Source organism: Staurois parvus, unplaced genomic scaffold (assembly GCF_062004578.1).
Source record: "Staurois parvus isolate SC_StPar_1 unplaced genomic scaffold, SC_StPar_1.0 ptg000051l, whole genome shotgun sequence".
Classification (NCBI taxonomy): Eukaryota; Metazoa; Chordata; class Amphibia; order Anura; family Ranidae; genus Staurois; species Staurois parvus.
In genome coordinates this window covers 826,462-853,305 of record NW_028317847.1, presented here as the reverse complement: position 1 = coordinate 853,305, position 26,844 = coordinate 826,462, and the positions used below count along the sequence as shown (strand labels likewise).

General features: G+C 41.9%; 1 protein-coding gene across 3 annotated transcripts in view; it reads right to left on the bottom strand.

Moving 5' to 3' along the window:
* STEAP1 (STEAP family member 1) overlaps positions 1 to 26,844 on the bottom strand; it is a 48,764-nt gene that overhangs the window by 7,042 nt on the left and 14,878 nt on the right. For all 3 annotated transcript variants that reach the window (XM_089666227.1, XM_089666226.1, XM_089666228.1), the window contains exons 3-5: positions 25,939 to 26,043; positions 5,696 to 6,220; positions 2,284 to 2,448 (exon numbers count right to left, since the gene is read on the bottom strand). In XM_089666227.1, coding sequence (XP_089522353.1) covers positions 2,284 to 2,448; positions 5,696 to 6,220; positions 25,939 to 26,043 — 795 coding nt within the window. The remainder of the gene's footprint in view (positions 1 to 2,283; positions 2,449 to 5,695; positions 6,221 to 25,938; positions 26,044 to 26,844) is intronic.

Here is a 26,844-nt window from a genome sequence, read left to right as displayed (position 1 = left end):
ATTCATTGTTTTACAAATAAAACAAAAGTGTATGGAAACTCTACCAATGAACTGTTCTTTGCTTCCTTTTGTTCTGTTAATATAAAATGAAAAGCATTTTGATATTCTGCTCAATAAGTGAAAATAAAACCTGTCTCTGATGTAATGTGCACTCTGCAGTATTATTCAAAAAAGCCCTGCCTAAAATACCTCTATGGACTACAAAACACCTCCCCTGTTATGGGGATAAGGAAAGAGGTGGTGTTCTGTACTGCCCTGGGCTGACCCTGCTGCTCCCCTGTTATGGGGATGAGGAAAGAGGTGGTGTTCTGTACTGCCCTGGGGTGACCCTGCTGCTCCCCTGTTATGGGGATGAGGAAAGAGGTGGTGTTCTGTACTGCCCTGGGGTGACCATGCTGCTCCCCTGTTATGGGGATGAAGAAAGAGGTGGTGTTCTGTACTGCCCTGGGGTGACAATGCTGGTCCCCTGTTATGGGGATGAGGAAAGAGGTGGTGTTCTGTACTGCCCTGGGGTGACCATGCTGCTCCCCTGTTATGGGGATGAGGAAAGAGGTGGTGTTCTGTACTGCCCTGGGGTGACCATGCTGCTCCCCTGTTATGGGGATGAGGAAAGAGGTGGTGTTCTGTACTGCCCTGGGGTGACCATGCTGCTCCCCTGTTATGGAGATGAGGAAAGAGGTGGTGTTCTGTACTGCCCTAGGGTGACAATGCTGCTCCCCTGTCATGGGGATGAGGAAAGAGGTGGTGTTCTGTACTGCCCTGGGGTGACCATGCTGCTCCCGTTATGGGGATGAGGAAAGAGGTGGTGTTCTGTACTGCCCTGGGGTGCCCATGCTGCTCCCCTGTTATGGGGATGAGGAAAGAGGTGGTGTTCTGTACTGCCCTGGGGTGACAATGCTGCTCCTCCATAGTATAATGAGTTAGGGTTGGCATCCTTCAACAGGCAGTGCATTACTGGCAAGATCATCAGGTAAAATAAAAAGGGAAAAAAAAAAAAAAAACTAGGAAAATGAGTGTAGCCGTTACCTCAAAGTACTGATAAGCTGCAATATTTACATTTTTGTTTTAGCATTCAAATATAGGTGTCCTTTTATGACACAGAGAATAGCTGCGATTCAACAGATCTCAGCTATTCTCTGGTCATTCACAGTTTATAACACTTAGGAGATCCTGTCAGCCCTTCTCTGGAGATCTGTGTTCTCCGTCCAGATTCTCCAGCCCAGAGCTGGAGAATCAGAGGGACCGAAGACTAAGCAGAGATAATTTACCTCTGCTTAGTAAACTGGTCTTTTACTATAATCTGGAGAGATTATAGTAAAATGAGCCGTTTTTCAGAGTTTGTAGACCGTTATCCAGCGTTTGGAAGCCGTTCTCCCTTCGTTCGGAGAACTGCTTCATAAACTGCATTCAAAGGAGAACTTTGTTCTCCGAGAATGCCGGAGAACTGAGCAGCGATCTATTACCTCTGGTTCACAAACGGACACCATAATTCAATAGGGGAAAAAAAAAGAAAAGAAAAAAGGAAGAGAGCTAGCTAAAGAGACAATCCACCAACAATGTTCCCTTTTTTCAGGCAGGCTAGCTCTCACCTTGAACTACAGGTGAAACTCGAAAATTAGAATATCGTGCAAATGTTCATTTATTTCAGTAATGCAACTTAAAAGGTAACATATGAGATAGACTCATTACATGCAAAGCAAGATAGTTCAAGCCGTGATTTGTCATAATTGTGATGATTATGGCTTACAGCTCATGAAAACCCCAAATCCACAATCTCAGAAAATGAGAATATTCCATGCAGTCAATAAAACAAGGATTGTACGTAGAACAATATCGGACCTCTGAAAAGTATATGCATGCATATGTACTCAGTACTTGGTTTGGGCCCCTTTTGCAGCAATTACTGCCTCAATGCGGCGTGGCATGGAAGCTATCAGCCTGTGGTACTGCTGAGGTGTTATGGAAGACCAGGATGCTTCAATAGCGGCCTTCAGCTCTTCTGCATTGTTCGGTCTCATGTCTCTCATCTAATCATCACAATTATGACAAATCACGGCTTGAACTATCTTGCTTTGCATGTAATGAGTCTATCTCATATATGAGTTTCACCTTTTAAGTTGCATTACTGAAATAAATGAACTTTTGCACGATATTCTAATTTTTCGAGTTTCACCTGTAAGCCATCAAATAAGGGAGGTGCCTGTGTTTTGGGGAGATTTGCCGGTGAATCCGTTCACTTTTAGTGCTCTGCATTGATGCTGGAGACTAATAAATGAACCATACCTGTATGAACTGGTATTCTCGCCAAGACAAAGAATGGCTGACTGATGGAATCGATGCAACAGCCAATATGCCTAAAATAGCGAGAGATATAATGCCCAGACACACGTAGATCTCCATCCTCCATACATCATGCTCAATCCAGCTACTTTCTTTCTGCTGCTTCACCTGGTAAAGAGCAAACACATAGTAACAACATGGCAAAGATAGGTAAAATAGTAACCAAAAAATCATGTGCAGAAAAGTGTCAAAAAAAAAACCAACAAAACCAAAAATGTCAGAAAAAAAAAAATCCAACAAGACAGCAGCACTCACTGTATCCACATATATCAATACAAAATATATCCACCAAAATAATGCGTTGCACTGTCTATTAGTACAAGCAGCAAGTGGATCTAACAATGAAGTGCATAAAACAATACACATCATAAATGTTTACATAAATAAATCCACAATTCATAAGACACTCAAATAGTGAATATATATATATATATATATATATATATATATATATATATATAATATTCCCAAAGAGTTCATAAAGTTCATGGATAAGTGAAAAATCAATCACGGACAAGTGCCGAAAGGATCAAGGTGCTATGTCTGTGCATCTGAAAAGACCAGGAAAATCTTGTGCCTCTAATATTCACCAAAATGTGCGCCACCAAGAGGGATATCAGGGCCTCTCACTAGAATGTAAGACCTCTATAAAAAGAAGGTCAGACAGAGCTAAAAGTGTTAGTAAACCCCAACAGTAAAATCAGTCTGTATATGCAGTAAAGCATGCTTGTTATACTCACTGTGGAACCTAAGGGGTTAATCCTCTGCATTGTGTAAAAATGCTGTTTGATTCTGTCCTCTCTGATCCTCCCCTTCTACTGTTCCCTTTCCATCTGCTGATATAACAGAGCCTTGGGGGCAAGCTGCACGTGCTCAGTTTGGTGTGTATTGCTAGATAGTTTTTCTTTTCCTGGGAGGGTGCATGTGAATGGCACAGGGCCAATCAGCACTGTCCAGACAGAGGGTCAGGGGTTATGCAGCCTCATAGGACAGTCAGAGGAGAAAGAGAACTTCTACAAGCTTTAACCAGTGCTCTGTTGGACACTGATAGAAGTCACAAGATTGCTCTAACTGCTGATGAAAAAAGGTATTTAGCAGTTTATATTTGCTAAAATAATTGCATTTCCATGTTCTGTGTCCTGTGGGAGACCAGATATAGTGAATGCAGAGTCCGGGGTTTAGTAACACTTTAAAGTGAGAGAACCTACAATGGATGGATGGAAGGGTCACAACTCAGCTCCAGTCCGGGATTAGCCAGAACGCCAGGTAGACACAGATATCTCCACTCAGTGCTCCTCAGACTGCCATCCCAACCACATATGGGACAATATGCTCACAAGGGGAATCAAGCCAAGTGACCACGTGTAAAAGGAAGGGGATCGCTCATCGTGCAGTATTAAAAACAAATTTTATTAAAACAAGGTATCTACTCGCATGCAAGAGAAGTAACAAGGCATATCACATATACAGCATTAAGCACCCCGGCAGGCGGGATGACGTCAATGCTATGGCTCCAGCTGATGCGTTTCAACCAAACAGATGTCATCACTGGGGCAATGGAGGTCAATGATAGGTGTATACTGGGGCAGCCTTTCCTAAAGTATAACTTGGATATAGTAAGGGAGGGTTATGTTTTGCCATCTGTGTCCCAGTGGGGAGATCTCTCTTCACTCCTTGTCCTATTGCCACAACAGGAAGTGAGAGGAAATCCCTCTAAAGCGATAGAATCCGAGATTGTCACTAGAATTAGCGTCCCCAGTGGAACATTTACTCTCTAATCCTGTTCTGGAGACAACACAAAATTTGGGATTTTCTTTCACTTTCACCCTCGGTGATAACGGTAAACAGGACAAGTAGAGAGGGTGAATCGCTCTAGCAGAGGCACAGACCGCAATAAAAAAAAAAAAAAAAAAACTTGATAGGTGTTCTAATTCCTCTTCACTCTATTCAAGATTTTTTTTTTTTTTTAAATGCTGTTATACTTTAATCTTCCTTCCTCCCAAAGGAACCACTAATATAATGTTCAGGTCTTGGGGAACCTTTATTAAAGCCAATTAATTGTGGGTCAGTCGGAAATATCTCCATTACATTGGTGGTCACTAAAAGAATGCCACCCTTACATTGGTGGTCAGGAAGAAGAATGCCACCTCTAAATTGTCTGTGAGTAAAAAGAACACCACTCTTACATTGGTGGTCAGTAAGAAGAATGCAACCCTTAGATTGGTGGTCAGTAAAAAGAATGCAACCCTTACATTGGTGGTCAGTAAGAAGAATGCAACCCTTAGATTGGTGGTCAGTAAAAAGAATGTAACCCTTACATTGGTGGTCAGTAAGAAGAATGCAACCCTTACATTGGTGGTCAGTAAAAAGAATGTAACCCCTACATTGGTGGTCAATAAGAAGAATGCCACCCTTACATTGGTGGTCAGTAAGAAGAATGCAACCCTTAGATTGGTGGTCAGTAAAAAGAATGTAACCCCCTACATTGGTGGTCAATAAGAAGAATGTAACCCCTACATTGGTGGTCAGTAAGAAGAACGCAACCCTTAGATTGGTGGTCAGTAAAAAGAATGTAACCCCTACATTGGTGGTCAATAAGAAGAATGTAACCCCTACATTGGTGGTCAGTAAGAAGAACGCAACCCTTAGATTGGTGGTCAGTAAAAAGAAAGTAACCCCTACATTGGTGGTCAGTAAGAAGAATGCCACCCTTGCAGTGATGGTCAGAATGCCACAGAAAGCTAAAAAGATACCTGGGCTGTGTTGGTGGTTGTGCCATATAGTGTTGGAACTATCAAATGGGAGGTCAATCTGCAAAAAGTCAAGGGACTGCAAGCAACTTTTGGAGGGACCCTAGTTTAGAATGGCTGTTTGAAGGAATACCTTCATTTACTTGTAACTGTACTATGCATTCAACCAATGCATACTAATCATATATCAAACATATGACTACATATGTGTAATACTGGATTAAAATATACGTTTCAAAATGTATATTTTTTTTACAAAGATTTAAATCCAAAGTTTCAGCATCAGATGTACATCATTACCCTTGAGCAGTGACAACAATGGATCTATGCAATGAGTCTCAGCATCGCCACTTGCAGTCTCCACCAGGGACAGGGAGACAAAGAAGGAGCACAACTGGGAGACACTTGTCACCCTATAACAGTAAGAAGCAGCTGTTAACGGTAACCAATCAGATTTTATCTTCAGCTTGTTTGGTTAAGCTTTGAAAATGAAAGATGGAAGCCGATTGGTTGCTATGCACAAATGCTCCACATTCTGTCTGCTCCAATTTTGATACACTCCCTCCATTGTATTTGCAATTTCTGTGCATGTGCTAGCACCATACCTGTTCATAGGCCCAGTTAAGGAGCTTGTATCTGTAAGACCTCCTCATGGGATAGGACAGACTGTAGATGGCATGCATTGCCCCAATGAAGAAACTTAGGAGTCCAAACTGCTTGCGTCTCAGCATCCATGTGTTCAGCCATGATGGGAACCTCTTGTACTTTGTGCCACGGTGAAGTTGGATGACTGTGGCAAATATTCCAGGTAAATAGGCCATGGTTAGCAGAGTGATAGCAACAACTGGCAAAACTTTATTCACCACCAATATTGGAATTCTATAGAATTCATTTTTACTCTTTGTAACATAGGGGTACAAAACTTCTCTGAGAAATGTATACATGAACATGAATAGCGCCAGCAAAAATGCCATCTTCATTGGCAAGCGCCATTTTGGAAACAGGGAAGTCCTTTGGGAGGAGCTGACAGTGTCCCAATCAAGCACATCGTAATATATTGCCCTGTCCAGGCTGTCAGGATCCAGGCTGTCAGAACCCGGGCTGTCGCATCTCAACTGTAAATCTATATTCTACAGAAGATATAAAGACAGTTTGTTATAGAAGCTGCATTATCTGATTAGTATCATATGATTAACACAGTATACATTAGAAATTATCACTTCAAGCCCAACTCTGGGCAAAATCATATTTTTCCCATGCCCACACTGCATGGGTTAACAGCTTGTTTCTTTCTAGGGGAGTAGGGAGCACGGAGATATACTTACCTGATCCACCCATTATAAGACTGGTACACCCACACCCCAGCGGTCTTGAATAGTGGACTGTTCCCGACATCATCACACCCAGAGCAGGCTTCAAAGACCAGGAACAGTCCACCGCTGGACCGTGGGGGAGCGCTATTTTCCTGAGGATCGAAGGATCAGATAAGTATGAGCCTTCTGCTCACCCCTAGACAAAAGGAGCAGTTGACCTTTGCAATGCAGGCACAGCCCCACTGCATGGGAAAAAAAAATGTTTTTTTGCCTGGAGGTAGGCTTTAAAGCTGTACCCCAGACTTTCATTTAAATACATCCCTAACATAGCCACAGAGGATATAAATCCACTTTGTGTGTAATAAACACCTTCGTAAACCCATTTATGACTTGTAATTGTGACTATGACGTATGGTTGTATAAAAATAGCAGTGACACCATCATCAAGCTATACATAGCCTGTGCAGCTGTGTGGGAGTGGCCTATCAGGCTCCACCCACTACAGTCTGCCTGCAGAACACTACAGAAGGGGTGGAGACAAGACCAGTCACCCTTCACAAGGAGATAGTGAGCAGCAGTGATTGGTCTTTATTACAGGAAACTCCTGCACATACTGGATACTGCACAGATCTGGAGGAATAAAACAAAGCACACCAAGATTGAAGGAAGAATATTCATACCCTCTGTACTTAGACTATATTTGCTGATCCCGGAGTTCAGCTTTGAAGTGGCAATTGTTATAGCATGACTGTGGAAACACTAAAACCCATGTATTGTATTGTGGTTTGCATATACTGTATACTATCTTCATCTAATACAGTTAGGGATTCAAACAGTAGCGAGAAGGCAACCTGTCAAATCACTTTTCAGCCCACAACAGTAAAATCTGTCTGTATATGCAGTAAAACATGCTTGTTATACTCACTGTGGAACCTAAGGGGGTTTAAAAAGGCTGTTTGATCCTGACTTCTCTGATACTCCCCTTCTTCCAGGGTCCCCTGATAAAACATATCCTGTGGAGTCATTCTGCACATGCCAGTTTGGTGTGTATTGCTGGAGAGGTTTTTTTTTTCTCTTGGGAGAGTGCATGTGATCAGCACAGGGCCAATCAGCACTGTTCAGGCAGAGGTCAGGGGTCCTGCATCCTCCTAGAGCAGAATGAAAACTCCTCCTACAAGCTTTAACCAGTGCTCTGCTGGACACTGATAGAAGTCACAAGACTGCTATATACTGCTGATGAGAAAAGGTATTTAGCAGTTTATATTTACTAAAATAATTGCATTTCCATGTTGTGTGTACTGTGGGAGACCAGATATAGTGAATGCAGGGTCCGGGGAGACCAGATATAGTGAATGCAGGGTCCGGGGAGACCAGATATAGTGAATGCAGGGTACAGGGAGACCAGATATAGTGAATGAGGGGTCCGGGAGACCAGATATAGTGAATGCAGGGTCTGGGGAGACCAGATATAGTGAATGCAGGGTCCGGGGAGACCAGATATAGTGAATGCGGGGTCCTGGGTTTAGTAACACTTTAAATATTTTTCCTAAAGCGGACTTTACCTCACTCCTATCCCCTCTTACATTTTATTCTGGGTTAAATTCAAAAACACACACTCCCCTGTCCAGCAGATCCAGCGATATGCTGTTTAGCTGTCTGTATCGTACAAAGTGCAGCACTGATGGTAACAAAAGACCCTTTAAAGATGTAAGCGAGAACATTCAAACAAGATAATATTGCTCCAAACACACGAGTGTATAACAAATGAAAGAGCGCTCAAAGTCCAGCCATAGGGGGAGATTTACTAAAGCTGGTTCACTCAGAATGTGGTGCAGCTGTACATGGTAGCCAATCAGTTTCTAACCTCAGATTGTTCAATTAAGCTTTAGCAATAAAACCTGGAAGCTGATTGGTTTCTATGCAGAAGTGCGCAAGATTTGGAGTCAAGCAGCTCTAGTAAATAAACCCCATAGAGTCATTAGCGAATGGCGAATGAGGTCAGCTGGTAAACTCCTTCCTGTGTCTTAGGCTCCATTCATACTTGTGTGACTTTATAATTGTGCGAGTTTCATTGTGACTTTACAGTGCGACTTGATGCGACATTGGATGAGTGCAACTTTGGCTTTGTACAGCAGAAACAATTCTCCTTGGTCAAAGGTCGCACACAAGTTACATGTACAACATTCAGGTGTGACTTTCATGCGACTTTGAAGAGTTTACATTGAAGTCTATGGCCCTCAAGTCTCATGAAAGTCGAACCAAAGTAGTGCAGGGACTACTTTGAAGTCCTTGTGACTTGAAGCCGCACAGATATGAATGGTACCTATTGGGAAACATGGGGGGGGGGGCGGCAGGGGCAGACTGACAACTCATGGGGCCTCCGGGCAATAGGGGATCATGGGACCCGTGTCCTTGCCCAAACTCAAAAAGCCTATGAAAAAGGTACCAGGGGTATGTCATGGGGCCCCCTACTGACCCCGGGCAGTGCCCGAGTTTCCAAATGGTCAGTCCACCCCTGGGGGGGGGTGGGGGGGACATGTCATGCAACATTGGACCCCAAAGTTGCATAGGTGTGAATGGAGCCAGACTGGTTTCTCTGTCCCAGATCTACATACCAGGAACTGAAGCTTTCTAAGAAATACAGCAAGGACCAAGTCTTGGGGTTGCCAGGGCAACGGGCATCTACAATTGGATCAAACTGATGAAACAGATAGAATACAAGGCTTGTCGATCCATCGCAGTTGTTTTATCAACATCAGCGAGTATTACTTCAGCTTAAGTCCTCATGCACATTGGACGTTTTTACAGCGGCTGTTTTGGCTTTTTGGTTTTGAGTGATGACGTCACTCCCGTGCATGCGTGTGGGAACCCCAGGCCACAGCACAGTGCTCTGAAGGAATGGCACGGGTAGGTTGTTCCTTCCAGCGGATGCATCGGCCCTCTAAATGAGCGAATATCTCCCAAACGGTGCATGTTTAGGAGATGTTCATTTTACCTCCAGGTAAGCTTTAGTATCAGGTAGGTAAAAGTAGAAAAAAAAGAGTTTACTACCATTTTAAGCCAAAGAGAATATGACGTGGAAGAAGTCTGTTGGTTGTCCATTCCTGGAGCTCTCATCACCACTTATGGAATTATAGTGCGCTGTTTGACCATTCCTTGTTGGGAGGGGGCAAACTGTTCTAGTAAGAGGCAGTATGATCGGTTCGGAGGTAAAGGGTTTTTCCTCTTCTGTATATTGCTCCTTTGGGCGCTATCAACCACTGATCGTCCTATAAAGACTCTATAGGTGGACTTTGAGCGCGCTTTCATTTGTTTTACACTCGTGTTTGGAGGGATATTATCTTGTTTGAATGTTCTTACATAAATCTTTCGAGGGTCCTTTGTTCCTTTTATACGATATCTTTTAGGTTATATTGTTCCCCATAATTTTGTGTTAGTAGCTTTCAGTTAGATCTGTGATCTTTTGAACCCAAGCGAGATTAATATTTGTCTTTTTATTTGTTCAGCTGTCTGTGTCCCACGCCACCTTCTTGGTCAGCCAATTGCCTCTTCTGAGTTCAGGCTGCCCATCCCACAATGATATGGCAGCTCCAACCCCTTGCCATTCTGTGAATGGGCTCCTGCAGCCTACTGGTATATGAGACGAGGAGCTGGGGGAGAAGGATATGTCGTTCTGGTCTAGACCAAAATGGTGGTTTGTGGTGGGGCCACCAATAAACAAACAAAAAAAAGAAAGAAAAAAGACCCCCCCCCCCAAAAAAAAAAAAATCTGCTATTGTTAATGGGGGGGGGGGGGAGAGATAAAGTCACATTTTATTTGAGAAGTTCAACTTTAAGTAAAAATTCATAGTGTATATCAGTATTACTCGATCTATTCTTATGTAAGGCCAGCAAGTGGATGTATTCCCCCATATCCCGCAGTCTTCCTACCACCTGTTGAATGCCTTTTAACAGAGCTCAATAGTTCAAAATGAAAATATGTGGATAGAAATACAATGAAGTAGAGAAGTGACTCATCCCTTAACAGACACCTCCATCCACAGGTTTATTTAGACACCCTAGATTACAAAGGGTTACTGCTGTGCTGTCTCTTTCCATAGATTAAAGTACTCTGGGAATCCTTTGTAATGTAATAAATGTGTGTTTCTGAAACAAGGATTTTAGACAAAAAATATCTGAAAATGTAAAACAACTTAAATAAAAAATTTAATTTAATAAATAATCTAAAGTATTCATTGTGTACAATGTGAAATGCTAATATAGGGTCTGGGATTATAAATCCCATTTTAGTCTTTACAGATGACACGTCCTTACAGAATGTCTCCAATTTACAAGCCGATCTCAATGCTCTGTTTAATTGGGCAACTATTTGGCAAATGAGGTTTAATGTTGATAAATGTAAGGTTCTGCACTTGGGGGCTAAGAATATGCATTCATCATACATACTGGGGGGTAAAATTGGGGGGATCAGTGGTGGAGAAGGATCTGGGAGTTCTGGTAGATCACAAGCTTAATAATGGCATGCAATGCCAAGCTGCGGTTTCTAAAGCGAGCAAAATCCTCTCTTGTATTAAAAGAGGTATAGACTCCAGAGAGAGAGATATCATATTACCCCGGTACAAATCATTAGTTACACCTCATCTGGAATATGCAGTTCAGTTTTGGGCACCAATTCACAAAAAGAACATTGGGGAACTGGAGAAAGTACAGAGAAGGGCAACCAAACTGATAAGAGGCATGGAGGAGCTCAGCTATGAGGAAAGATTAGAGGAACTGAATGTATTCTCTTGAGAAGTGGAGATTAAGGGGGATATGATCTCCATGTATAATACATAAGGGGGGATATGATCACCATGTATAATACATAAGGGGGGATATGATCTCCATGTATAATACATAAGGGGGGATATGATCTCCATGTATAATACATAAGGGGGGGATATGATCTCCATGTATAATACATAAGGGGGGGATATGATCTCCATGTATAATACATAAGGGGGGATATGATCTCCATGTATAATACATAAGGGGGGGATATGATCTCCATGTATAATACATAAGGGGGGGATATGATCTCCATGTATAATACATAAGGGGGGATATGATCTCCATGTATAATACATAAGGGGGGATATGATCTCCATGTATAATACATAAGGGGGGGGTATGATCACCATGTATAATACATAAGGGGGGATATGATCTCCATGTATAATACATAAGGGGGGGTATGATCTCCATGTATAATACATAAGGGGGATATGATCTCCATGTATAAATACATCAGTGGTTCATAGAGTGAACTCGGTGTAGAGTTATTCACCCTGAGATCATCACAGAGGACAAGGGGGCACTCTTTACGTCTGGAAGAAAAGAGATTTAATCTCCAAACATTGAAAGGTTTCTTCACAGTAAGAGCTGTGAAAATGTGGAATAGATTCTTTCAAGAGTTGGTTCTGGCCAGCTCAGTGGATTGCTTTTAAAAAAATCCTAGATTCTTTCTTAGATACACAGAATATAACTGGATACTAACATTTATAGGTAAAGTTGATTCAGGGAATATTCGATTGCCTCTCGGGGGATCAGGAAGGAATTTTTTTCCCTGCAGGAGCAAATTGGATCATGCTTTGCTGGGTTTTTTTGCCTTCCTCTGGATCAACTGTGGGTGTAGGATTATAACTTTATTTTTATGGGTGAACTAGATAGTCTTGTCTTTTTTCAGCCAGACTAACTATGTAACATTTCATGGTTGTCATGAGATAACTAAAGAAATTAAGCCAAACTTCAGCTAACACTTTATAAGCAGTTACAGCAAACAGTTTGTCCGACCCTCTAACTGTTACATCTGCAAGAGTTTGTACTAGGCTTTAATCTTTTTTTCAACAGAACACTCTACTATTTTTTTTTTGTTCAGCCTGCTGAAAACCTGACAGCTCAATGTTAGTACAGAGATCTGCCCTGCTGCGCTAACCCCCCCGTCTGATCTGGAACTGATCAGCAGACCTTTGTTGGTCAAGGCGCTACGACAGAAGCCGGGAAAATGGCTGGTTTCTTTGAGGGAGGTGGCCATAAGGGCCAAATGTAGACCAGTTTCTATTAAAGTGCCCGATATTCGGCCCATGTGTACTAGGCTTAAAGCCCCTTTCAAATGGGGCGGACTCCAATTTGTTCAGCAGGGGAAGAGAGGGCGGATGACTGGTCCGGATCTGTTCAGTTCAGGCAGAGCAGACACAGAAAAAACCTGCTCTGCTCTATGGACAGCTGGGTGTAGATGGAACGCCATTTATACCTGACTGCCCTCCGATCCAATCCACTTAGATGGATGGGAATAAATCCTATTCCTTTTTGTTTGTTTTTTTTGTTAGTGGATTGGAGGTAGTCGGGTATCAGACAAGTCCGTTTACACCTGTTGGTCCACAGGAATACATGGACCATTTGATCAGGTCCACGTGAAATACTGTTCCTAACCGGATCATCTCTGTGAAAATAAAAGGGAAAAAAAAGAAGAGGAGGTCATGCAATATAATATTTTTTTTTGTGTTTAATACAGATTTAATTTAACCCCCCTTAAATTGCAAGCTGTCAGGGCCCTCCTAATCATCCTGTATCTAAAAGTATTGCAACGGTACGGTCTCCCTTTAGTTTGTAAAGCATTGTCAAACTGTTGGCGCTATATAAATCCTGAATAATAATTTTAATTAATATCATCATGATGGTATCAGATTTAAATTAGAAAAAAAAAGAAAAAGAAAAAAAAAAAAAAAAAAAAAAAAAAAAAAAAAAAGGGAAGAATAGTCTTAGAGCCCATTCACACTTATGCAACTTATCATGCAACTTTGAGGTCCAAAGTCGCATGACAAGTCGCTCCCCATGTTTACCAGTGGGTACCATTTCTATCTGTGTGACTTCAAAGTAGTTTCTGCGCTACTTTGGTCTGACTTTCATGCGACTTGAGGGCCTTAGATTTCAATGTAAACCCTCCAAAGTCACACCTGAATGTTGTAGATGCAACTTGTGCGTGACTTTGGCTTTGACTGAGGATAATGATTTCTGCTGTACAAAGTTGCAATCATCCAAAGTCGCATCAAAGTCCCACTGTAATATCGCGATGAAAATTGTAGGATTTTGAAGTCGCACAAGTGTGAATGGACCCTTACTTTGACAAAAAAGAGACTCGTTTGGGCATGAACAATAGAGGGGGAAAAATTAAAGTGGTAGTAAACTTATTTTTTATACTTTTACTTATAATAAAGCTTACCTGTAGGTAAAATGAATATCTCCTAAATGTGCACCGTTTAGGAGATATTCTAGTGAGTGCCAGTCGGTGACATCACCAGCGCATGCGCTCTGAAGGAACGGAATACCCGTACTGTTCCTTCAGAGCCCAGTGCCGGGGCTGTAGCTCCTGTGCGCATGCGCGAGAGTAGCATCATCATGGCTTTAGCCATTGAAGTGGCTGCAGCCCGGGAACTCGGAAGGAAGACTGAGTGAAGATTAACGCCTCTGCAGTGGTTACAGCATGTCACTGGAGGGCTTAGTTCTCAGGTAAGTCTTTCATAATGTGCTAGACTGCCCTCCGATCCAATCCACCTAGATGGATGGGAATAAATTCTATTCATTTTTTTTTTTTTTTTTTTTTTTAGTGGATTGGAGGTAGTCGGGTATCAGACAGAAGTCCGTTACACCAGCTGGTCCACAGGAATACATGGACCATCTGATCAGGTCCACCTGAAAAACAATGCATACATACTAGCACATTATGACCTTACCGTGCAGGGGAAATTTTTTTTTAGGTTTACTACCGCTTTTAGGCCTCGTTCACACTTGACAGTTTTACCAACTCTTGGCAAATGCCCCTATAGCATTTGGCAAGCGTTGGTCCGGCATTTGCAGAGCGTTTTTTAACGCTCAGCAAACGCCGCATGCACGGTTCAGCGGCGGTTGCCGAGTGTTAAAAACGCCCCACAAATGCCTATAATGAAGTTTGGATGGTGTTACCGCTCCGCAAATGCCCCGCAACCGCCAGGTGTTTACGGAGCAGCACCATAGACTAGAATAGGAGGCTTCAACACCAGAGGCGTCCGTTTTGCCGCACCGCAATGCGATGCTACCGCTCCCGTTAAAACAGCACCATGTGCTGCAATGGGCAGACCTGTCCGAGGCGTTTGGGAAGCAGTAAAATTGCTTCCCAAATGCCTTTCTGCCGCTTGAAAACAAGGCTAGTGTGAACGTAGCCTTAGGGGCAAAATTAATTCAATATCCCTGGATAAGCATGTCTAACATCTGGCAGAAGGACATGGCTATTTTTCTTTCAGCACATCAATAAGTACACAACCAGAAGTGTCTACAGACAGATGAGTCAGTTCATCAGAAAGACTGATGACTAGAACATTACATATTTAAGCTGTGACAAATTATGGTCAGCCAAAGAAAATATAATATGTTTTACTCTGGTGTTATTCTATTTAGAGTTTGTGGTTTGCTTGGATCAGGATGCTTAACTTTTGGAATAGCAAACAAGACAGTGGAGAAAGCCCTGGTTGGTGTAATGTAAGGCTCCATGTACACGGGACATTTGGAAAACTCTTCTGAACGATGGAAACTGACTGCTGGAAAACGTAGGTTAAAAAAGGTCTGTTTAGCCGCGTTTGCATACCGCGTTTATGAGCATTTGCATTTAGAAGCGTTTTTTTTAACCACGTCAAGTCCGGACACTTTCACCCCCTTCCTGTCCAGGCCAATTTTTAGCTTTCAGCGCTATCACACTTTGAATGACAATTGCACGATCATGCAACACTGTAACCCATATGAATTTTTTAGCATTTTTTTTTGAGACAGATAAAGCTTTATTTTGGTGGTATTTATTCACCACTGGGAATTTTATTTTGTTTGCTATATAAATGAAAAAGCCCAAAAATTTTGAAAAAAAGTGTTTTTCTTATAAAATTTTGCAAATAAATAATATTTCATCATAAATCTTGGCCAAACTTTATTCAGTTATCTTTTTAGTAAAAACAAAATAACCCAAATTAGTTTATAACCAAAAATTATAATTTTTTTTTTACATTTTTATTTTTTTTTTATATTTTTTAGTTTTTTTTTTAACATACTGACACCCTAGCAGTACAGTGTCACCATGGTGACACTGTACTACTTGTGGGGGGTGATGAAGATTTTTTTTTTTTTTTTACACTGATTGCTTTTACACCCATAAAGGCTGTAAAAGCAATTATTTCTCCTTCTCTCTGGCTGCATTCTTGCAGCCATTGAGAACTACTGTGTGAGCTGTGATTGGTCGCAGCTTGTCACATGGTCAAGGTTGTTGTGAATAGCCTTGTACCATGTGATCTCTGTGATCATTCACAGATTTTACACGTAGTAAGCAATGATGTCAGGAAGTGACATCTTGCTTACTACTCTTCATGTGATCACTGATTGGCCAATCAGTGATCACATAATTGGGACCTCGCACTGAGGTCCCGTACGATGATCGGTGTTCCACTGTGTCCAGAGGACACAGTGGGTACCATATCGGGGTGCTGCGCGCTCCCAGGGAGCGGTCATAGTCCATAATGGCGGGCGCCATTTATGAACGGCAACCTGCCCCTGGACTGCCCCCGTCCTGCCGTTTATATACTGCGGCCAGACGGGAAGTGGTTAAAAGGTGACCTCAGGAAACCTTCCAAAATGCCCAGAATGCACTGAAAAAAACAGTAAAAATTAGCTATCAGACATTTTGAGAGAAATAGAGAGAGCAGAAGCAGAGAGAGCAGTATGTGTGGAGATGGCCTGTCTTTTCTGGTTGTATTCACTATGGATCCCATCATGAGCATAATGCAGCACGTTCTACTATTTTTCCTTCACGCAAAACCTGGAACTGACTGTGCTGGTGTACCGGGTCCATCTGAATACATGGAAAACACTTTGCATACATTTCTGATGATGAAAAAAGGCTCTGGACAGCATCTGGATATGGAACAGTAAAAAAACGCTTCTAAATGCAAACGCTTATAAACACGGTTAGCCGCATTTACACGCATTTACAAGCGTTTGGTGTTTGAAACACTGATAAAATCTACTCCTGAACTCAAGTTTGGAGTGTTGAAAAAAAAAATGACTGTAAACTCAACTGCCTGTAAAGGATGATGTGTACATGGACACATAGGAAAACATTAGGGAGAGTTCGGGGACTGCTGAAAAAAACCCAAAAAAACCCAAAACAAACAAACACAGAAAAGCTCCTGAGTTTATCAGCTGCAGTGTACGTGAACCCTAAGGCTTTATTGGTAAATAGGATCCTCTGATCACTTTTCTGATCATTTGTACTAACAGGCTCCAAAGGCATTATAGTTGTGTCCACAACTTCTTGCAACATCTCACAGCACAATCACAACATTCTGTAGACACAGCTGGTGGAGGGTTCTTACTAGTCTGGAAATAAATCAAAGCTGCAAGAATTGAGACAGGTCATGGGGTAACATTAACAACTTGTCAGATCAGCAAATGCCTGCTCTGTACAGCTGGGTCAATGTAAATACTCTGAATCAGCTTTTTGAAATGAACATGTTTGCCAGTCTTGGGACTCTTAAAGTGCAACTTTAGTCAGAAAATTAAGTCCTGCTAGATCACTTCACGATGGCTCATTTTGTAGGTATAGCTATGTAAAACATTAAAAATAAGTGCTTAGACTGTTCACAATTCATACATAATACACTGTCTCACCCTGCTCTGCACATGCTCAGTTGCTCTCCATTTTTAGGCACTGCTGAATTTGTAGAGGCCGATCTGCTTACAGCCTTAAGGCAACATTCACACTAGCATTGTGTGCAGGCGGTAGAGAGGCGTTTGGGAAGCGTTTTTACCGCTTCCCAAACGTCTCTGGCAATTCTGCACATTGCAGCACATGGTGCTGTCCTAACGGGAGCGGTAGCGTCGCGGTGTGGCAAAACGGACGCCTCTGGTCGAGTCAGGAGGCGTTGAAGCCTCCTATTCTCGTCTATGGTGCCGCTCCGCATACACCCGGCCGGCGTTTGCGACACGGTTGCAGAGCAGTAACACCATTTAAACTTCATTATAGGGGTTTGTGGGGTGTTTTTAACACTCTGCAAACGCCTAGCAACCGGCGCTAAAACGCGCATGCGGTGTTGGCGGAGCTTTTGCCGAGCGTTAAAAACCGCTCAGCAAACGCCGGACCAACGCTTGCCAAACGCTATAGGGGCATTTGGCAAGCGTTGGTAAAACAGTCAAGTGTGAACAAGCCCTTAGTCTCATACTCTTAGATTGTAAGCTCCAAGGAGCAGGGCCCTCCTTTCCCTCTTGTATTGAATTGTATCATTGCTGTATTGTCTCCCTTTATTTTGTAAAGCGCTGAGCAAACTGTTGGCACTATATACAGTCAGGTCCATAAATATTGGGACATCGACACAATTCTAACATTTTTGGCTCTATACACCACCACAATGGATTTGAAATGAAACTAACAAGATGTGCTTTAACTGCAGACTGTCAGCTTTAATTTGAGGGTATTTACATCCAAATCAGGTGAACGGTGTAGGAATTACAACAGTTTGCATATGTGCCTCCCACTTATTAAGGAATCAAAAGTAATGGGACAGAATAATAATCATAAATCAAACTTTCACTTTTTAATACTTGAATGCAAATCCTTTGCAGTCAATTACAGCCTGAAGTCTGGAACGCATAGACATCACCAGACGCTGGGTTTCATCCCTGGTGATTCTCTGCCAGGCCTCTATTGTAACTGTCTTCAGTTCCTGCTTGTTCTTGGGGCATTTTCCCTTCAGTTTTGTCTTCAGCAAGTGAAATGCATGCTCAATCGGATTCAGGTCAGGTGAGTGACTTGGCCATTGCATAACATTCCACTTCTTTCCCTTAAAAAACTCTTTGGTTGCTTTTGCAGTATGCTTTGGGTCATTGTCCATCTGCACTGTGAAGCGGCGTCCAATGAGTTCTGAAGCATTTGGCTGAATATGAGCAGAAAATATTGCCCGAAACACTGCAGAATTCATCCTGCTGCTTTTGTCAGCAGTCACATCATCAATAAATACAAGAGAAGCAGTTCCATTGGCAGCCATACATGCCCACGCCATGACACTACCACCACCATGCTTCACTGATGAGGTGGTATGCTTAGGATCATGAGCAGTTCCTTTCCTTCTCCATACTCTTCTCTTCCCATCACTCTGGTACAAGTTGATCTTGGTCTCATCTGTCCATAGGATGTTGTTCCAGAACTGTGAAGGCTTTTTTAGATGTCGTTTGGCAAACTCTAATCTGGCCTTCCTGTTTTTGAGGCTCACCAATGGTTTACATCTTGTGGTGAACCCTCTGTATTCACTCTGGTGAAGTCTTCGCTTGATTATTGACTTTGACACACATACAGTCAGGTCCATAAATATTGGGACATCGACACAAATCTAACATTTTTGGCTCTATACACCACCACAATAGATTTGAAATTAAAAGAACAAGATGTGCTTTAACTGCAGACTGTCAGCTTTAATTTGAGGGTATTTACATCCAAATCAGGTGAACGGTGTAGGAATCACAACGTTTGCATATGTGCCTCCCACTTGTTAAGCGACCAAAAGTAATGGGACAATTGGCTTCTCGGCTGTTCCATGGCCAGGTGTGTTATTCCTTCATTATCCCAACTACAACGAGCAGATAAAAGGTCCAGAGTTCATTTCAAGTGTGCTATTTGCATTTGGAATCTGTTGCTGTCAACTCTCAAGATGAGATCCAAAGAGCTGTCACTATCAGTGAAGCAAGCCATCATTAGGCTGAAAAAACAAAACAAACCCATCAGAGAGATAGCAAAAACATTAGGCGTGGCCAAAACAACTGTTTGGAACATTCTTAAAAGAAGGAACACACCTGTGAGCTCAGCAACACCAAAAGACCCGGAAGACCACGGAAAACAACTCTGGTGGATGACCGAAGAATTCTTTCCCTGGTGAAGAAAACACCCTTCACAACAGTTGGCCAGATCAAGAACACTCTCCAGGAGGTAGGTGTATGTGTGTCAAAGTCAACAATCAAGAGAAGACTTCACCAGAGTGATTATAGAGGGTTCACCACAAGATGTAAACCATTGGTGAGCCTCAAAAACAGGAAGGCCAGATTAGAGTTTGCCAAACGACATCTAAAAAAGCCTTCACAGTTCTGGAACAACATCCTATGGACAGATGAGACCAAGATCAACTTGTACCAGAGTGATGGGAAGAGAAGAGTATGGAGAAGGAAAGGAACTGTTCATGATCCTAAGCATACCACCTTATCAGTGAAGCATGGTGATGGTAGTGTCATGGCGTGGGCATGTATGGCTGCCAATGGAACTGGTTCTCTTGTATTTATTGATGATGTGACTGCTGACAAAAGCAGCAGGATGAATTCTGAAGTGTTTCGGGCAATATTATCTGCTCATATTCAGCCAAATACTTCAGAACTCATTGGACGCCGCTTCATGGTGCAGATGGACAATGACCCAAAGCAGACTGCAAAAGCAATCAAAGAGTTTTTTAAGGGAAAGAAGTGGAATGTTATGCAATGGCCAAGTCACTCACCTGACCTGAATCCGATTGAGCATGCATTTCACTTGGTGAAGACAAAACTGAAGGGAAAATGCCCCAAGAACAAGCAGGAACTGAAGACAGTTGCAGTAGAGGCCTGGCAGAGCATCACCAGGGATGAAACCCAGCGCCTGGTGATGTCTATGCGTTCCAGACTTCAGGCCGTAATTGACTGCAAAGGATTTGCATTCAAGTATTAAAAAGTGAAAGTTTGATTTATGATTATTATTCTGTCCCATTACTTTTGGTCCCTTAACAAGTGGGAGGCACATATACAAACTGTTAAAATTCCTACACCGTTCACCTTATTTGGATGTAAATACCCTCAAATTAAAGCTGACAGTCTGCAGTTAAAGCACATCTTGTTCGTTTCATTTCAAATCCATTGTGGTGGTGTATAGAGCCAAAAATGTTAGAATTGTGTCGATGTCCCAATATTTATGGACCTGACTGTACACCTACCTCCTGGAGAGTGTTCTTGATCTGGCCAACTGTTGTGAAGGGTGTTTTCTTCACCAGGGAAAGAATTCTTCGGTCATCCACCCCAGTTGTTTTCCGTGGTCTTCCGGGTCTTTTGGTGTTGCTGAGCTCACCGGTGCGTTCCTTCTTTTTAAGAATGTTCCAAACAGTTGTTTTGGCTATGCCTAATGTTTTTGCTATCTCTCTGATGGGTTTGTTTTGTTTTTTCAGCCTAATGATGGCTTGCTTCACTGATAGTGACAGCTCTTTGGATCTCATCTTGAGAGTTGACAGCAACAGATTCCAAATGCAAATAGCACACTTGAAATGAACTCTGGACCTTTTATCTGCTCATTGTAATTGGGATAATGAGGAAATAACACACACCTGGCCATGGAACGGCTGAGAAGCCAATTGTCCCATTACTTTTGGTCCCTTAATAAGTGGGAGGCACATATGCAAACTGTTGTAATTCCTACTCCATTCACCTGATTTGGATGTAAATACCCTCAAATTAAAGCTGACAGTCTGCAGTTAAAGCACGTCTTGTTCGTTTCATTTCAAATCCATTGTGGTGGTGTATAGAGCCAAAAATGTTAGAATTGTGTCGATGTCCCAATATTTATGGACCTGACTGTATATCCTGAATAATAATAGTTATTATTATACAGTATTTATATAGCGTCAAAAAGTTAATAATAATAATAATGTACGCTGCAGCTGATAAATTGACATTTAGGAGCAGTTGTGCATTTTTTTCAGCAGCCCCTGAACTCTCCTTTATGTTTTCCTATGTGTCCATGTACACAGAGTCATTTACAGGTAGCTGAGATTACAGGCATTTTTTAAAAGCACAAAAATTGCGTTCAGGAGTAGAGTTTACTGACGTTTCAAATGCCAAACACTTGTAACCGCGTGTAAACTCTTGTAAACATGTTTATGCGCGTTTGCGTTTAGACTCGTTTTTTGGGCTGGTCCATATCCAGATGCTGTTCAATGCCTTTTTTCTTCTTCAAATGGACGTGGTACAACAGCGCAGTCAGTTCCAGGTTTCGTGTGCAGGAAAAAAAAAAAAAAAAGGCGATAGAATGCGCTGCATTATGCTCATGATGGGATCCATAGTGAATACAACCAAAAAAGACAGGTCATCTCAACACATACTGCTCTCTCATTTCCTCATAAAATGTCTAAAATAGTTAATTTACTATGTTTCAGTGCATTCTGGGCATTTGGAAGGGTCTCCTGCGGCCCTCTTTTAAAAACGCTTCTAAATGCAAACGCACATGAACGCGGCTAAACGCGCATAAAAGTGGTAGGTAAATGCAGCTAAACTGGCGTTTTTTACCTACGTTTTCTAGCAGTTAGTTTCCAGCGGTCATAAAAGTTTTTCAAACACCCCTTGTACATGAGCCCTTATAGTGGAATTAAACCCTTCTACCCTTTATAGCCCAGGAAGCTGCTTCTGTTTGATCTGCAACTGCCATGGTGTTGCACATGTGATCAATTATGACACCAGCCATTTGATGGTTTGATAGTTTGGTTGAGGGCACAAGCAAATGTGATAGTTAGCAATCCCGTCATTCTAGGAATGTAACTGTTTTTTTAAACCATTAATTTGATTTATGATTTACTGCTGTTTAGGGACTCTGGGCTTCAGCAAAATGGCAGCTTCCAGCAAGAGGAAGCAGGAGCAATACTGGAGGCAATTTACAGCACACACTAATTTTGGTAGCAGAATTATTCATGTGCAATGTATGTTCCTATCTAAAGAACATTATTTTTTTATCAAGTTGTTATGGGTAAAGTTCCACTTTAATAAACCACTTGTATGCACCCTGAACTCTCAGTAATCAAGTCACTTGCACAAGCCCAGAACTGTCAGGTACATTAGGTGCTCTACAAGAAGATTAAGCGCTCGCTAACCGCACTACAGCCAAATGACAGCTACAGCGAGGTTGTCCATTTCTGGGAGGGCGTCATATGACATCCTCCCAGAACGCACCCTCCTGCGCGCCCCCAGCAGCACGCACCCGGCGATTTCCGTGATTGCTGTGTCCTATGGACACAGCTGATCACTTGCTGAGGTAAAATGCCAATCACAACAGCATTTTACCACGTGATCAGCTGTGTCCAATGACACAGCAGATCACTGAGTAAATACAGTTGCGGGTTATCAGCTGCACTTTCCTCACGCTGTCACAGTGTGAGGAAAGTACTACCAATAACCAGCAACTGTCACAGAGTAGATCGGCACTGATCATCAGTGCACATGTCCTCTGCGACAGTTGCCCACCAGTGCCACCCATCAGTGCCTGGCAGTGACATCAGTCATTGCCGCCCACCAGTGCTGCCTATCAGTGCATCATCATCAGTGCTGCCTATCAGTGGCCATCAGTGCATCATCATCAGTGCCTCCTCATCAGTGCTGCCTATCAGTGCAGCCTCATCAACGCACATCAGTGAAGGAGAAAAAGTACATGTTTGCAAACTTTTATAATAGACACACAAAAAAAAAATTTTTTCTAATTTTTTGCTTTTTTTTTTCGATTATAGGCCAAAAAATAAAACACCCAGCGACAAGTACATACCACCAAAAAAATCTCCACTTGTGTGAATAAAATGATAAAAGTGTCATATGGGTACAATGTTGCATGACCGCACAATTGTCATTCAAAGTGCGACAGCGCTGAAAGCTGAAAATTGGCCTGGACAGGAAGGGGTAAAAGTACCCAGTAGGCAAGTGGTTAAAGCCTGGTGCACACAATGAGAACATCAGATGAATGATCATCTTTTTTTTGCATGTTAGCCTCATATTGAAAACTAACAGGTTACTAGAGTTAGACATTTTCGTAAGATAGAATACAATGTTCCACAATGATGCAATGTATTGTATTCTAATGTATTGTTTCATTTCCAAGCATGCATGGTCTTGGTCACTTGATTTTTTTTTTATGCATGCATACTGTACTGATTAAATGAAAATCATTCGGTCTGTTATCATACAAGAAACATTTTTGTGCTTGTTCCTTCAGATAATTCCACATGAACTGTTGTGGTTGCCTCTTAAAAGCCATGTACTAAAGACTATTCATTCCAAAGGTGGAACTTTTTGTCGATTTTCTCATCGTGTGTACTAGGCTTTGGAGACCTGTCACCTTCTCATCAACCCGCCCTTCCTCTATCCTACCAATCTTTTTCCCTTTCCTACACCCTCTTTCTTCCTTCCTTGCTACCTTAGTTCTCTACCCCTCTTCTCCTCTCCTTAATCTCCATTACCAACACTGTATTTGTTTACCAACCAAACTTCCCCCACTTTCTGATATTTTTCCTTCCCTCTATGCCAATGTAGATTCTAAAATACAAGATGGCGAGCTTTTTAAGTTACCTCTACAAGTTACCACTAGGTAATTAACCACCCCACATCACACCATTTTTGATGTCTTAAAGAATTTGGGTTTACCACCATTATTTGACCCAGTACTTCTCAAGGCTTCCATATCTGTCCCTCTTTTGGAATCAATCCCCTTTATCCATCTATCCTCCTCAAATGTGTATTTAACAGCCAGAGTTGTGTATATTGGAAGAAATGTTCCTCCAGCCCTCAAAATATTGCATTTCCTATTTTTAAATGATAGTAAAAAAGGAAAAGCAGCAATAAAAAAAAGCCCCAATGATCCTTCTGCTTCAATCCACCATGGTCCACATGATCAGGGAGTGTGTGTCAAGGCTGTGTCTATTGCCTAAATTGTGGGAAGGTTTAAAAAGTATGGAGGAATACTTAAGCAGGTGCCTAGGAACAGATGTACCCATTACAAAATTTTCCCCTCAACCCCTGTTCCATGGTCAACTGCAGAAATTGGATTTCCCATCACATTTTTCTGTCTCTGTGACAAACTGCTGGATTCAGCTTATCAGTAGGTCCATCCTGCTGCGACAGAGTGCAGTGGTTCCTGTGAGGTTGTTAACAACAGAGGAGGTGCTCTTTGGGACCTGAAGTTGAAGATCCACATACAAAGTCTACTGAGAACACCAAATGGAACATTTAAGAGTCCAAAATCCTTTTTTTAGCCTAAGTGTAGTCAAAATAAAAAATCAGCACAAGGGACATAACTTACAATCAGTAGGATGTGCTCCTTGTGCCGATTCCTCTCCTGTTAGTAGAAATCATCCTCCTATGTCCCCTCCCCCTCCACAATCTTCCAGTGCGGCAGGGGTTAATATAACCAAGAAGCTGTGGCAGGTTAAAAAACACAGAGAATCCAACAATGCCAACCTTTTCTGCCCAGCTGCTCTATTCATAGAAGTCATACTACAGTTTTTATGAATAGAACAGGATCTATGAACGGAGGGGATGGAGCCATCATCATCCACCCTTCCTCCATTCAGAGATAGTAGTAACGGCTTCTATGAATATACCAGCTGGGCATAGTTAGGATCTCTTGATGAGAGCCTCTGTCAGCCCCTTGGCTGTATTAACCCCTGTGGGGCATGGATATTAATAACAGAAGAGGAATCAGCAAATGACTAAATAATGTCCCTTATACTGATTTATCAGTTTTTTTTATTTTAGCTACACTTAGGTTTTAATAATGATAACAATTCATAACAGAGGAACAAGAAACAGGCAACATGTTTAGGGAAGGGGCTGTGGGGGGTAAACCTCTTTTCACAGCATGATTTTCTGACTCAACAATCCTTTTTTTGTCCTAAACCATACAGTTCACACAAAAATGAATCCTGGTACTGTGCCAATGTTGGGTCCTCCTAGCTATTTAACACTCAAGACCTGTAAAAGGGGATGTTTGAGTCCTATGAAACATGCTGGCTGTGTTTTGTTCTTCTATTGTAGAATATTATCAGTATTAAAAGGATTTTGGATGCTTCGACCTTTTCGTTTGATGCTCTCATTAGACTTTGTATATGTGAAGAAACAAAATCCTAACAGGGGTTTTATACTTCCGTATACTAAAATATAGACAGCAAGTCTACTACATACCAATGTGTGTTTGTACATCAAAATATTTAAAGCTGGGTCAACACACTCAGCTTATTTTTTGTCCAACCCAGTGGGCTGAATGAAAAAAACCTGACAGATTGTTGTACCAACACAAGCGATATTGGTGCAGCGCTCTCCCCTGCCTCCCCCTTGGCAAAACACACTGATCAGCACTCACAGCCATTGGTTGCAAGCACCGACTTTGCTGGACTTACAAATAAAACAAAAATTTGTAGGGGTCTTACTGTACTATATGCCAAAAATAAAAAGGAAAAAGATATTGCAGAGGATAGTTCCTGATTGAAGCAGCTGCCATATAAGCGGATTTTTTTTACTTTTATTATTAATGGCCTATTTATTTGAAGGTTTCTGTTTAAGCTGGAGTTTTGCTTGTTAGCTCATTTACAGTATTCCTCAAATGTCTAAAAGTACATCATACAGTAGCTTTTGATCACTATTTAGAAGGGAATATTTTAAAATCTTACCAGTTTCTTTTCGCACTCCATATCCTGGGATTTCTTAGCTGCCCACTGCCAGATATCTCCATTTCCTGTGCCATTGTAGTTAATTTCATCATCGGTTGTTGATAACTACAGTGGAAAACATAAAGCTCTATTAGATTAGATGAACAAAAATTACAAAAAGGCACATACCCTGCTCTTGGGCTCTGAGGAAGAGGCAAGTCCTTGAAACGTGTTAGTCTGTTTGAAGTCCATTGCGGATGAACATGTAGTGTGGATTGGTCAGTGCTGTTCTTTATGATGTGCCTTTGAAATTTATGTCATTTGTGAGTACGATACCTATTTTTTGTTATTTCAATAAATGTTTTTTACGGTAATGCACTAGGCCGGTGCGCCCTCTGTTTGTTTTCTTTATATCCAGTGCATATGGACTACCCCGGTCTGTTGAGGGCAGCAAGAAGTGCACATTCCAGGACATCCAAAATGTAGCCATAGCCCAAGCCAAGTCCATCCCCAAGAGCAGGAGGAGTATTTGGGTTTGATGGTTTTCACTTCTAGAACTATGAATTCAAATGTTATTTACTAGTCTTCTGTGTCATCTATATAAACCTTGTAACAGCTTAAATAATCAAGTCATCTCCCCTGTTTGATGAGCATGTTACAACAAATTCGGTTTTTTTTAGCTGCAGGGAATAAATAGTGGTATTAAACTTTGTCAAGCTAGAAAGGGGATCATCAAACAGAGCACCAGATTATCGGCTAATTAGTGGAAACATTGTTCTTAATAACAGACCACAGCACGGAACAATACGTGTTTAAACAGCCCACGGCATGTGAGTATCTGTCTACGCAACATTGCCAAGTAAATGCTTGCATATATAAGAAGGTCTGAAGTCTAAATGAACTCTAGAAACTCTAAAAATACTTTGG